At 36.0% G+C, this 14,067-nt stretch overlaps 1 protein-coding gene across 3 annotated transcripts in view; it reads right to left on the bottom strand.

The window, feature by feature from the left end:
- The window catches only part of ITGA1 (integrin subunit alpha 1), a 73,776-nt gene that overhangs the window by 43,818 nt on the left and 15,891 nt on the right, over nt 1–14,067 (bottom strand). Inside the window, exons 1-2 of one of the 3 annotated variants that reach the window (XM_064403462.1) lie at nt 13,449–13,476; nt 940–1,060 (exon numbers count right to left, since the gene is read on the bottom strand). In XM_064403462.1, the coding sequence (XP_064259532.1) occupies nt 940–1,060; nt 13,449–13,461 (134 nt within the window). In that variant the 5' untranslated portion in view covers nt 13,462–13,476. Of the gene's footprint in view, nt 1–939; nt 1,061–13,441; nt 13,477–14,067 lie in introns of those variants that run through there. The other 2 variants (XM_064403463.1, XM_064403461.1) reach the window with 2 other exon arrangements.

Genomic DNA, 14,067 nt, shown 5'->3' with positions numbered 1-14,067 from the left:
ACTGTATTGCAGTGGTGGTCAGAGTTACGGAGTCTGGAAGACCCAGCACTTGCAGCGGTGATTGCTCACCACAGAACAGTCTGGCCCGTCTGTCACACAGCCTCATGCTGCCTGTCATTCCTGCAAGCCTGCAGGAGTCCCTGTGTTTACCAAGAATTGTCAAAATAGCTCTGGGAAAACCAGAGCCAGCTGCAAAGAATGATGGAGATCTCTTCCCCAAACCTTTTACCATACAATGGTTATTTCAGTCCTACAGCCCAGTCGTCAGCCTCTGGGGTTTAACAAGGGAAAAGCATAGGCAGGTGTTTATCAAATGACCAAGAAGCAATCATATGAGTGAGCATGCCAAAATACAGCCTCTACTTAGAACAACAGGAAGGAAAAGAGAGGTTAAGATAAAGGCTCCAGGTCCCCAGTGCAAATATATTACCAGTTGCAAGACATACTTAGCCCTCCAAAAGGGAAGGCAGAGGGAGTACTGTACTAATTAATAATTTGACAAGTAAATCTTCCCACCAACAGAGTTAAACAATTCAGTTTAGACAACCCCTGACAGAAAACTTTAGAAAAAAAAAACTTAATGTAGAAGTAACTTCATTGTAAATACATTAACAGAAAGAAAAGGTAAATATTTCATTTGGTGAATGGAAAAAACAGAGCTCAGGCAAAACACAGTACTTTCTCACTTCCATCAAAGACAAAATCTACCCATTTTGTGAAGTCATTTATGTCTTTGAGGAGATAATTGGAGGTACACATGTGGATCTTTTTCTCTCCCAGTCTTTCCAGATTTCCTAAGGGCTGTGCCTAAGAAGTTTAAGAAATATGCCTGACAGAATCTGATCCTAACTTAAAAATAAAAGCACAGCACCTGAGTCACTGAATACATGATAATTTGGAGTGTTCAGTTAAAAAAAAAAAAAGAAAAAGAGAGCTTACCATTTCCCTTCCTCGTTTTCATACTGTTGGACTGTGTACCCAAACATGTCTTCCAGAGGCCCACTGAAGGTCAGTGCATTTTTCACATCAACATTTGAAGTGCAAACAAGGTGAAAGAAAGCTTTAAAAAAAAAGTATTTTTAAAAAATTAGTGTGTAGCAGTACAAATAAACCCAAATACTTCTAAGAAACCAACATTAAATTATGACTTAATGAAAGGTGCAAGACGTTGAAAGTGGCATTTGGAGCACACGTATCACAGCTTGTAAGAGATTTAAAACATACTTCCTGATACATGGATACATAACTAAATTCAGAGTTGTTAGCAACTGGACTTCTGTACTCCAAACATATTTTTCAAACTCCCATCACTCATTTTAAAATCAATTCCAATGACAGGAAGTAAAACATTACCACCTTTAAGGATAAATAACTTTTTAGTTATTTAGTTTAGTTTAGTTATTCTTTTAGCTCCATTCATTTCTAAAGCAATAATTTAATACAAAATGTTCCATCTCTCAAGTAATTAGTTCTAAAGGTTACTTAAATAGAGAAATAACTAATTTTTAAATTAGTTTTAATTCTTAATTAATCAGAAAATTTTTGAAGAAAAACCACATAGGAAAAGAATGAGGAAAAGCTTTCAGATATATTTAATTTTAATCTATATTAAAGAAAAAAAGTATATGGTTTTCTCTTAATTCCTGTAAACCATTTATATTTGGAAAAGAATAAAATAAATTTTCTATGAAATCTTTTGCTGATCTTCGTAGTACCTATATGTGATTATTTGCTGAACTCCAATAATTGTGCATTTAAGAAAAGCTGCTATAGAATGTTGATCTTGGGCTATGAAGAGATCAGTCAAAAGAGCAAATGCTTCTTCTGACTGATTTCCCATATCCTTAGGTTCAGTGATCATCACCAAGGAAAATACTGCAAAAGTTTGACTGTATAGCAAGTTTCAGAAAAATTTGAGATATAGGGTAAAAATCCAGCTTGAAATGATACCTATAACTGCAAGACTCATTAAGAAGCAAAACCCACTATTTGTATATAAAAATAAGGCTATTTATCTTTTCTGTATTTACTATTTCTTATAGTGCTCTCTTCCATCTTTGTCCTGTAAATCAGTTTCAAAGGTAGCCACTGATTCTGCTGCTGCAGAGCTGTAGATTTAATTCACAAGAGTCAAAAAATAGGTGAATTTGTAGAACATTAAGGCTGCTTAAAACCACAAATATACACAAATTTGATTTAATTTTAAAGAAGCATTTAATGAGCATTTGCTGACACTTAACAGTTACATAAAAATACCCATATACTCAATTCTTGCTGCATGTCAAAACATCTAGATAATTTCCAGTTGCTAAACCACATCTGTGTTATTCACCATTGAGTTGACAAAATTCTCATGGAAGGCTTGTTTCTATAATTAAGCTCCCCAGTGGTCAATGCTAATCTGTCTCTCTCAGCATCTTATTTCCTGCTTAATGCAGTAAAATTATCACAGAAGACCATTTGTCATTTAGTAAGTATTTCCAGTTTTGCTGGACAGCAAAAAAAGGAAAAGTTTAATTTGTGTTATTTTAGTTTTTCTTCCTCCAGTCAGAGTCAGGAAATATAAAGAAGTGAAAAAAAAAACTAAACCAGAGATTAGCTCGTCAGAAAATATACACTGAAAATGATAAGAAAAAATTAATCATTGACAGCCTGATGGGAAATAAATTAGTTTGAAAATAATTTTGTCTCCCTTAAACATTTATGCTTAAAGAAATTCTGCTATGCCTGCTTATGTGCAATAGGCATTTTCCTCCCCTATTCTCAGTCATTTGAGTATGATTAAAATGAACAAACCCAATTTTTAGGAATTCAATCAAGTTATCATTAGTTCAAGTCTACTTTTGTTAAGTTTCAGTAAAAGCTGAAATTTACTACTAAAAGAAAAAAAACCAATTGCTATTATTACTTTTCAAACCATATAAGGGATTGCAACTGTGTCATTTACACTCACAATCTACCTCCTAGACAATGAAACAGTACTAATGAGCCACCTGCTAAAGTAACTACGTTCATTATTTAGTCCAAGAAGAAATGTAGAAGCAAAATATACCCATGTCAGCTTCTCTCTTGGTGATCTCCAGAGGGTCTGTTCACTTTAAGAAGGACAGAACATCCTTCTAGAGATCTTTAGAGACATGTTCTTCCCCTTTCTCACCTTATGATGATGTTCAACACATATCATGATATGAAATACCAAAGGCTACAAATTCCAGCCCTTTGGAATTTGATTTCTCCTGAAGCAGCCAAAGGTTACAAGTGCACCCTGTACTCTGTTCACTTCACCATGATATCCTCCACCATCATTATATCATCTGCTGATAGATGAGGAGTTTCATAACAGTGATGTAGTATTGACAATTATGGATTCTGTAGTCATTATAGGAAATGGTCTTGAAGTTTCCTGAATTGGTTATGCAACATTCACAAATCTCTTAATTTTAATGCATGTGTTTGTAATCCTCATAACAGCTGAAGATACAGAATGCTAGTATGTAGATGAGTAAAACATGACAGCTATTTACTACCAACCACCCAAATCCTCATGCTTATGAGTAAGGTCAAATTAGAATCAACAATAATAATGTTTTCTTTCAAAAAAATAAAGCTAGACGAACCAAATGAAGCTAGATGGGCCATACTGGTCAGAAATAAAACTGAGGTAGTGACTCCACACAGCAGAACAAACCTGTAGACCTTGTTGGCAGCCTTGTTTAGCCTTGGAGGCTAAATGTAATAAGCTTAATGGCAATCTGAATAACTCAATGGAAGACAAAACCACTGTAGTTTACAACCCACACAGAATGCACATCTGGTTTGGGAAATCCCTTTAGTTGGAGGTACTTGGGAACTAGAAGAGGAATGTAACATATGATTGCATGGTTACTTTTTGTCTGTAGCTATTAGGTTACATGTACTCCTGCAGACATGACACTGGCCAAAACAGGATCTTGTGCTCTTACTCTCTCATCTTCACCTGCTACCTTAGCCAGAAGTCAGACGCTTTGAAGTTTGACTTCACACACAAACTGTCTGGCATATTTTAATATACAAATGTACTACATAGCCTTCTCTGTGTTCTATGTGCTTTGAAATATTATGAGCATAATGTTTTTGCATTAAAGCAAGGGTCACGATAAGCTTGTGTAAAATTAACTTACAAATAATTAATGTATTTAAAGGTACCTTGCTGCATTTTCCATAGATCCTGTAAAAGAAATCTTACAAGCCAAAGAAATGTTCAAATCTGCAGATGGTAAATGGAGAAGTGGAGTTCACGGTGACCCACATTACACATCTAGCTAACAATAATCTATTGATTTATGGAAACTTGGCTTTCATGCTTTATTTAATTTTTTAGTAGAGAAAATACTGTACACGGGAGCTAATGATTCAGAACATTTAAACATATTACTGACTGTGACTATGAAAATTATATTATAATAATATCTAGCTTGAACTCTTTCCAACTTCTAGTTTCTGTCTAAGATAGCATGCATTCTCCACTGTTTCTAGCTAACTTGTGTATGAATTAATAAGAGTATTGGCAGAAGCACTGGAAAAAGGAGAGCTACAGGGAAGCTGGAGGGGATTCCCTTCAGAATTATGGGAATTAAGAAGAAAAAAAATATTTTCATAAGGTACATAGTATTCAACTTAATCAAAAATAATGTAGGTAAATTAAGATTTTGAACTATTTCATGTTGTGTCAGTTAACAGAATGACTGCGAACAGACGAAAATCGACTGTCACAGTACAGAAATGTAAAGTATAAAAGTTTCTCAAAGGTTAAAACTGAAGTTCCAGTTTCATATTCTACAAGAAATGAGGCACTGCAGAAAACCTGGGACAATGTTCCTCTCACTACTGATTTACACGGAGCAGAACATGAGCTGATACGTGTGCCATTCTTTGCTCAGCACAGCTTGTACCTATACGTGAAAGGTTAACACTCAGTCACCAAGACGACAACACAAATATTATTTCTATTACAGACCTGGAGTAGTAGCTCATACTTGTCCAGTAGCCACTAATAAATTCTTTTCTGTTTTATTTAATGAGTTCTTTTAACTAAACGTTTGTGCTGCCTGGATAGTTACTCTGACTCCAAACCATGCAAAACCAGATTTTTCTGGGACTTGTTCATGAGCATATTGTCTGGCTGGCCACTCTAACCTTACAAACACAGAACTGGCACCTTTATTTTCCTAAAAAAGATGGATATAAACATAAGCCAAACTGTAGAACAAAGTCTAACACCTGGTTCTTCACTGATGGAAAGGAGATCACCACAAATCACCCACAATAAAGGGCATCATGAAGACCAGCTTAGACAAGAGAAGAGAATAAATTTAGTTAGGGTATTTTAACTGTGTATGGTCTGTAGCAAATAAGAACTGCATCCTCTATAAATAGAGATTATCCTAAGAAATACAAATGTTTTCTTTACAAAACAGGAACGGATGAATTTACACTTAGCATTGGACAAGGCTAACACATTGGCTGTGCACTACTTCTCCCTGCCAGCATGTGGTTAAAGTTATTTTTTGTATCACTTCACACTTACTGGTACAGCACTTCAGACGTTTTTATCAATTCATCTGCATTTTGCAGGGGACTGATACAAAGCAGCTCTAGGTGCACCAAGGAGCACACTTAAACAAGTAGAAATGTTATTCATAAGTATGCACAAGTGGAAAACATTGGGAAATTAAAAAAACAAAAGTTAAGAAAATAAGACTGTCTCCATCTTGGAATATAAGAGAGACTGCAGAAATTTAAGCTGAAAACTAAAATAAGACTAAAATGTTTTATGGATTTCTCATATCTTTAGATATCTTGGGAAATAAATGAAAAGAAAAATTGCCTTGATGTTTGTACAGCACGTACTACAATCAGTGGTGTTGTAAAGATATTTTAAAAACTTGCAAATATAACAGGTGTGCAATACAGCAGCAGGGAACTGTACAGGTGTTCACAATGTACTGAAAGCTAGGTGCTATTAGAAAAGATGCCCTAACTGTAAGACAGTGACTGCCTTCAAAAGTATTTCAAATTGATGTTGCAAAGACTACTTGCCTCATAATGTTAGAAAACCTATGAAACAAATCAGCATAAAAGGATGCAAGTGGGGTGCTGGTAAATGTGACTCATTGAGGGAAGCATTGCTGTGGCCTCCCACAAAAGCTTGTTTTAAAAATGCTGGCAAACAGTGTCGTACTCTGCAGTTTGAAAACTCTTTCACTTGAGGAAATTGATACCACTGTGTGCTGGCACCTGCAAGCCTGAGCTGCAGCCCTCAGCTAGCTGCAATCAAGCCAGCTGCAGAGAACAAACTGTGTCCTCCAGTACACGCAGCACTGAGCCTCAGGAAATAAAACCTCCTCAAAGCTGGATCATTTAGCTGCACCAACACAACACGGTGCACTTGGGTCAGGGCTGGGGTGCATCTGGCGGGTAGCAAGGAAGATTAACCGTGCATCTACTCACAAAGTCATACCTACAGAAATGCTGTTTTTAAAATAATGGCTCAAATATGTGAAAGTGGATTGTTTGCTGGACCAGCAAATCTACACACTTTTTTTTTTTTCCTTCACTTGTGATAATGCCACTGCAGAATTACACAGCCTTTTCCTGTGAAAAAGAGATTTAGCCACTGACATGCCGAGTGGAAGAAAATACAACAGCATTGTACAATTGCTGTCTGTGAGTTCAGGGGCCACAGTGCTCTGGTCTTACTGCGGAAGGCCAAGGAGGCTGAGGCAGAGTTCTTGTTGCATTCAGTTCTGCCTGGCTAAATATCAACATATTTCAAATAAAGCTGTATATATGTAAAAAAAGAATCAACTTCAGAAACTTTTTCAGTACTGCTTAAATTGAGCCTTTTATTTCTCAGGGCTACAAAAGAACTTTTGTATGATTTTGCCTCTGGCATTTTTTCTTTAATCTTTAACCTTTGAAGAGCAAAAGACTGACTTGCTGGAAAGAGACTGAATAATTAATAAACCACTTCTTATTAAAAGTATATAAATACCACAGAAGACCAAGAAATATATATTTGAAAGTAATTCCAGATGCAGTAGCCAAATGCTTTTCAAAACCAATTAAATGCTTTGTACAACCCATTAAATTAAGCTCTCTTTGCTGGTTTTGTACTAAGTATTTTGTGCTGGAAAATAGCTTTATAATGCAGTATCAAGTCTGAAAATAAACTGAATCAATGCTTTGTAGTGCAGTACCAAATGAATAACACAATGCAACAGGCAAAACTTTTGGAAATATAATGGCAGAGACCAAAAATATGTCCCCCCACTCAATTAGCAGTAATCACAATAAAACTATTTTGTGCAAAATTTGGAAAGTGGCCCTCTCATCATCAATCCTTAGCACTTTGCAGTGTCTCACAACAGAAAGAAAAAAAGCCTCAGAAATAAGCAGTCAGATACAAAGAACTTTATGAGGTCTGCTTCTTGACTTGTGCAGATGCACGAAGTCTTCGCAAATTTAGCAACCTGATGAAAGTGAAACAACGCCTAAAAAATGTTTTATCTTGTTTCCAATCATTTCCAGTCCATCTTTTGGATGTAGTTCTTCCATCAACACTTAACTTCACACAAGTCCCTACAATTTTTGTATTCCCTCAATGTTCATCCTCCTTTGCTAACAAAGACCACTCCTCACGAGCACCCCACTGGAACTTTCAATTCCTACCACATAGCTTTATGTGTAAGCCCCATAGTCTAGGCAGAAAACATAGCTAAAATGAACATGTATGTTGTTTTCTGAAATAAAACCCATCAATAAGAGTCAAATAAGACATTTAATTTGGTTTCTACAGCCACTTGTTCAGTTACGATGAATCCCAGTTTTTCTAGCTGATATTCTGTAAGCTTTCCATTATGTAGCCTTCTTGAAAACAGCATGGTAGGTCAAGTACCCCTTGTGCTGCAGGAAACACAAGACACCAAGCCCCAAAGCCACTTCTTCCACAGTGATTTCTCATTTGACTTCACACTGCTAGTTAGGCTGTTTTTCCACACAAGCATACTTTATGTATTACAGGTCAATTTTGTTGCTCTTAGCCTAAAAAAAACCCCACCTAAGTAGATCCAATATGAACCTTACTGTTTCTTTTAAACAAGTATGATGGTAATTGAATATCAAGAGTGTTATTTTTCATATAATGTGAAATGAATGAATATTTCTAATTTTTCATGTCATGTTTCCCACAAAATTAAATTCTGTGACGCTTAATGGGAGGAAGCAAAACTAGTATTTTTTTCATTCTTAAGCAAATAGCTGCCATACCTTTTCTATCTTATCAAACAATATATAAAATGTCACTTTGAATAATAGTTCCTCTAACTTTCTGTCTATGATTCAATCCAAAGATATACTTGGCTTGTGCAATAGGTAGGACAAATGATTGAGAAGGTCAACCTATCACTGTCTGGTTAAAAAAATTATATGATCATCCTTACATAGTTCCACTTTATTATGGTTAGCAACTGGTTATTGTAAGTGTATCTTTGAATCAGAGATGCATTTTATCATACAGAGTTTTCAAAACAGAATTTACTTCAGAGTTGAAGCTCATGGGAAAAAACCCATGCAAGGCTGTAGAATTATTTCAAGAAATTTCAAGGCAAAAAGTGAAATACGTGTTCAATGGTATGAGTGATTTGTGACTCAGCAGAAGTTTATTTTGAGAAGATGGAGACCAGTGACTTTTGTCATCATGCAACATGGCCTTCATTTTTCACAATTTTAGTATGCTAATACAGGGACTCAGGAAAAAGAAAGTCCTGAATACTCATGACACTGGTTAATCCCTAGATTTGAGTAAATCACTACTTGTCAGCATTCAAATATTAATTGAAAATGACATTGTCTACTTTTAAATTTATTTTGAATCCATATTTTGTACTTGCTTTTTTTGCTTAGCAATTTGCAAGCTATCTTTGAAATAAAACCTGCCAAAACTGAGAAAAAAATTGCAAAACACTGCAGGCAAATCAATGCACTTCTGAAGGTAGATATATTGCCACAGTGCTGTTATTTATGTATAAAAAAATCTAAATAGACTTTAGGAGAATGTGAACCATTGCACCAGAAAGGGCTCCCAAACAAGTCGCTTTATCTGATAAGCCTACACTTCACAAGTTTACTCCATCAAATTTAAAACCAACTATCTATAAAATGCCCCAGGACAGAAATTCCTTCCAAACTTTGTGGAAAATGTGATAATCTGAGAACTGATGCAAAAAATAATGCCTAACTGAAAACTTATGCAACTATCTCCCTGCCAGGACTGCTCCTTTCTCTCCCTGAGAAGCGACCTCTCAAGATTACTCCTTGAGGAATTTTCTGAAAGACTCCTTGCAGCAGCACATTCTCAGTAAATGATTAACAGCATGCTAAATTCTGACATCTTAGCTACGTGCTTCAGAGGATTGATTGTGCATGTAAATCCTTTGGACATAAGCACTGACCAAGTCTAGAACCAGGAGAGAATCTAGCTGGATGTAGATTGATTCCTCTCTGAGAGGAGTCTAGAAAGCAAAGGAGTCCTTTCTGACCCTAATGACACAACAGCAAAGTCTCCCTGACAGATTTATCTGTCTCTGCTCTCTACGCTGTCAATCAAGTGTACTTTGCCATCAAATTTTATTAAATCACCATCACATTTAACACTGAATTTTGTCAACTCACTGTTTTATATCAATAACATATGCTGAAGTTTCACTCTTATGAGTGAAGTATATCACTCCATTTGTGATATGGATGAAGGAAAATTTTTTTTTGCCTACCTGACTTGATTCCTTTACCCTTCCATTTCCTCCCCCAGTTGTTTTCAGAGATTTTCAGGTAATTTTTCTCAAAGTCTTAAGCTACTACAAGTTTTTCCATTCCTCTATTTCACAAGGACTACTAAACTCCTCTCTTTCATGGCCTTGGGCTGAGCATAATCATTGGCTTGCTCTCAACCAAATCACTCGAGCAGAAGAAATCCTCCAAAAGGAAGTGCAAATACCCTGATATGATCATTTCACATCCACATAGCCAGAGCATCAAATCTAAGCCAATTTTTACATAGTACAACAAAAACATAGATTGTCTTTATAAAATGCATCAATATCAATTTGGCAGTGATACAATTTCTTTTGGAGTACAATGGAAGTGAAAAGATGGAAGCTTACAAATACCTAGTTTTTCCTTTGGTCCTAAACAATTTTGCTATGCAGTGATTTGAGGCAAGAAGAAAGTTTGACCAAACAAAAATGACAGAGACAAGTGGGGCAGAGACACACTTCAGAATGAAATCTCAGACATGTACATTAAAAGAAAAAATCAGCTTGCAAAGTATAGTCAAGATTTATAGAGACAACTTACCTATTATTTCCCAGAATAAAACAGCTATCATAATTTTCATTTTAACACAAGAGTTCATTTTTAGCTGAGCCACGTTCTAGCACAGTAAGAGGAAAGCACTATGCTTCTGCAGCTTCTTATGTCATGGCTACATAAAGTAGAGGTCTGTTCCCCTGTTTGCATATATTCCCATAATACAGCAGAAACCTGAAAACTTAAAGTGCTTCTTAGCACTATGACTTACTTTATTCTTCAGACAAACTTGTTACATAAAGCTAACAGGTTCTGGAAAAACTATAAATCAAAATACTATTCACTAGACCGAATTCCATTTAAAAGATACAAGGAAATACTACAACAGACTAACACAGAAAACACATTTACTTATGTTAAGTACCCTAGTAAAGTTGAAACAATTAAAAAAATAATTAAATAATTGTAGGTGCAGTTTTCTGAGAGAAGAACTGGAAAGTAAGGGATAAAACCTACTGCTGCAAAAGGAAAATTTTGAAGTTTAAAAATGCTTGAACATGGAGTTTGGACTGAAAATATAAACCATCATCCGAATAATTCCTTTTTTCTATTGCCTATGTTAATTTTTGTGACATATCAAATGCACTGTCAATAATATTGTTCAAGATTTCTTTTTTCTTTTTCTCCTGTTGGTAACCAAAAAATTGTCACAGTGAGAATATAGTTGATAAGAAATTGCTACAGGCTAATGGAAAATAAGTCACGTATTTGTTGAAATGCTGGAATTTCTCCATGAATGGTGCCCAGATGCTAGTGCTCTCACACAAGGTCAAACGGAAATGCCTCTTCATCCCCAACTGCACAGAACTTAAATGCCCGCAGGGAAAGCCAGCCTGTCCTGCATAAGCATGAGGGAGCAGGCACTGTCTGTTTGCAAAGATCAGGTCTGACCTGGTCATAGCAAAATCCTGAGCCTGTTCCAAATACGTGCCAGCACGGGTGATCACAGTAGCAACTTTCTGCTAGGACATACAGAGCTCTCCTTGTTTGAAATCTGCGACTTTTCACTGCTAAAAGAGAAGGTAATCCTCAACCAGTTGTTTCCTTAGTCGTCTCTACCTATGAATTAACTGTGCTGAGAAATCATTTATTCTATTGGACAATTTAAAGAACATGGCTCTCTGATAACATAAAGTTTACACTTAGAATTGAGAAATCTGAGCAGATAAGAATGTGGAACTGCAAATTACCACAGTGATTATTAAATCAAATTTTCCATGGACTTAACCATAAAAATAGATGCCCAATCTAGTAAAGGCTACAAAAACCCCCAAATATATAATGAAAAACACTGCACCCCAAGGAAAAAAAGTTTACTCATTTGGTCAAAGAAGACCAAAAGAACACCTCCTATTGCACTAGTCAATTTGTAAGGCTGCTGCAAAAGGTATTTTGCAGCTTAGCTCATTATATGGTGCAAGATAATCACAAGGACTTTCGCATCTTGATGTGTCATATGATAGTAGTTCATCTTCAGTCTGCCTGTGAGGTGAACATAATTTACAGGCAACAGATAAAACTGAACTTTCTGTAAAATGATTCCTATACCAATAGGAATCATTTTATGCATACAGTGTTCATCTGTGACCATGAGAAAAAAAGACAAAACCAAAATACCAACTTTCCATCAGTACCACTCTTGAAATAAGAACAGAAGATGCACCTCTAACAAGAAACTTATTCCCTGAAATAATTATGAGGGATACGTTTGGAGTATGGTCAAGATTGGTGACTATTTCATTGTCATTTCACAGTGCAGTTAGAAAACAAAGCAATTTTTAAAACTGCAGTAAAATTTTATGGGCTTTTAACATTCTTTTATGTGTAACATTTTTATGGTCAAGATACTTTTTCTTTAAGTGAAAAGCTAATAAATTCTCCAAAATTTATTATCTCCGCCACTTCATCATATATTATCAATACTGACTGGCAACGTACTGAAAACTTTAGCATAATATGCATCACCAACCATATCTACTAATTTTTAAAGACTCTGGCAATCAAGTATCAGAAAGTGCATGAACACCTCTTTTGCTGTATCATTGCTGTAGGGATAAACCAGTTGAAAGCACTGCAAAAGTAATCTTTGGTCTTTTTACTACATATGTTCATTTTTATTCGTCAGTAAACAATTCAGGGAAATTTGGGATCAGCCATGAAGAGATTATAAAAGGAAGGTTTGTTTCCCCCCAAAAAATTAGAGCTGGATTCTAGAGGTAGAAAAACATCCTGTTTTTTAGATGCAGTTTAAGATAGAGTTTTCTACATGAATTACTGGCACTAATAACTTTCATTTTCCACCCACAGCACTGAAGTACACCCATGATTTTAAAGATATCTATCTGGACCAGGCATATTCTGCAAGTATCCTCGTGATACCAGGAGTTCCATAAAGAATCTGTTACTCTTTCTTTCAAACATCTGCATCACCCTCACACAACTATCATGGAAGTTTCATAGTGAGGAAATTGCTCAAGCTGAATCAAAGTTTGTAAAACTAAGTTCAGTTTTGGGGTCATTTAAGGGTGACTCAGTCTTCTAAAGGGAACAGAATCTGCAAGTCTTAAAAAAAGGACCTCCTAAAAAGGTACAAATGAACCCTGTGCCACCAACTTATAACTCACAACACTGCTGTTGCATGTATGTGCTACCTTACCACAGATTTAACATCAGTCTTATGCAAGTAGCACCTCTACTATACTTTCAGCAGCAGAGCCTGGCAGATCACTTCCAGCTTTTCCTTCCTGCCCAGCTATGAGGCAGCACAGCAGCGCTGATGCTGAGGTCTTTTTGTTCTTTTTGGTCTACAGCTCTTTGGACACCACAGTTGCCTTTGTAAGAAACAGACTTTACCAAGCTGTGCTGATAGATAAGAGGACTAACTCATAGCTGCTCACTTAAGAAACACAGTTAAATATCAATGACTTCATTCTAATGCCTGTTTACAAATAAAACACTCAAAAAAAATTTAATAGCCTTTACAGCTCCTGGCAGACATTTAACCGGTAGAGATGGAAAGTACTCATTAAGCCCTTACCAGGTACCTAATCTAAGCATTTTTGCATCATTAATTCAGACAGCTAACGCCTGTCTCACAGGAGGTCAGGGTTGTGGTGAAATCTGGTGTGATTGCTGAGATGCAGTGTGACCATATGCTCTAAGAACTGAACAGATATTAACAGGGCAACACAATGCTCTGATGTAACAAAACCAGCAAGTGCTCTGCTTCTGTTCCAAGCATGGGTACAGACTGCTGAATTGATTCCTATCTGTTGCTGGTAACTACAGCACATTTCTCAGGGTCAACAAATTCCATATAAAAGTGACCTTTTGCTCTGATTTTTTTCTGACTGGAAGGCTGTTCCAATTTCTCATTTTTTCAGTAGTAGGAACATTCTGCTCTCTAACATACATTTATTTCTTGCCAGTCCTTATGTCAAAATAAAAGTGCTTAAAGTAGGGGAAAAGTAGTTTTAAAAATGTTCTAGAAATAAGCAAAAAATATCAAATTCAAATTACTACTGCCTAAAGGCCTAAGCATTTTTTCATTGACAATCTCCACACTCTTTCCATAAAAAGCCCCATATCAGTTATAAATTTCTATTATCAATTTAGAAAAGAAAGACAAGTCTTCAAAATTATGAAAGGCTGGACTCACAGTTG

The sequence above is a fragment of the Passer domesticus genome, chromosome Z (assembly GCF_036417665.1).
Source record: "Passer domesticus isolate bPasDom1 chromosome Z, bPasDom1.hap1, whole genome shotgun sequence".
NCBI lineage: Eukaryota > Metazoa > Chordata > Aves > Passeriformes > Passeridae > Passer > Passer domesticus.
This window is presented reverse-complemented; position numbering and strand designations above follow the sequence as displayed.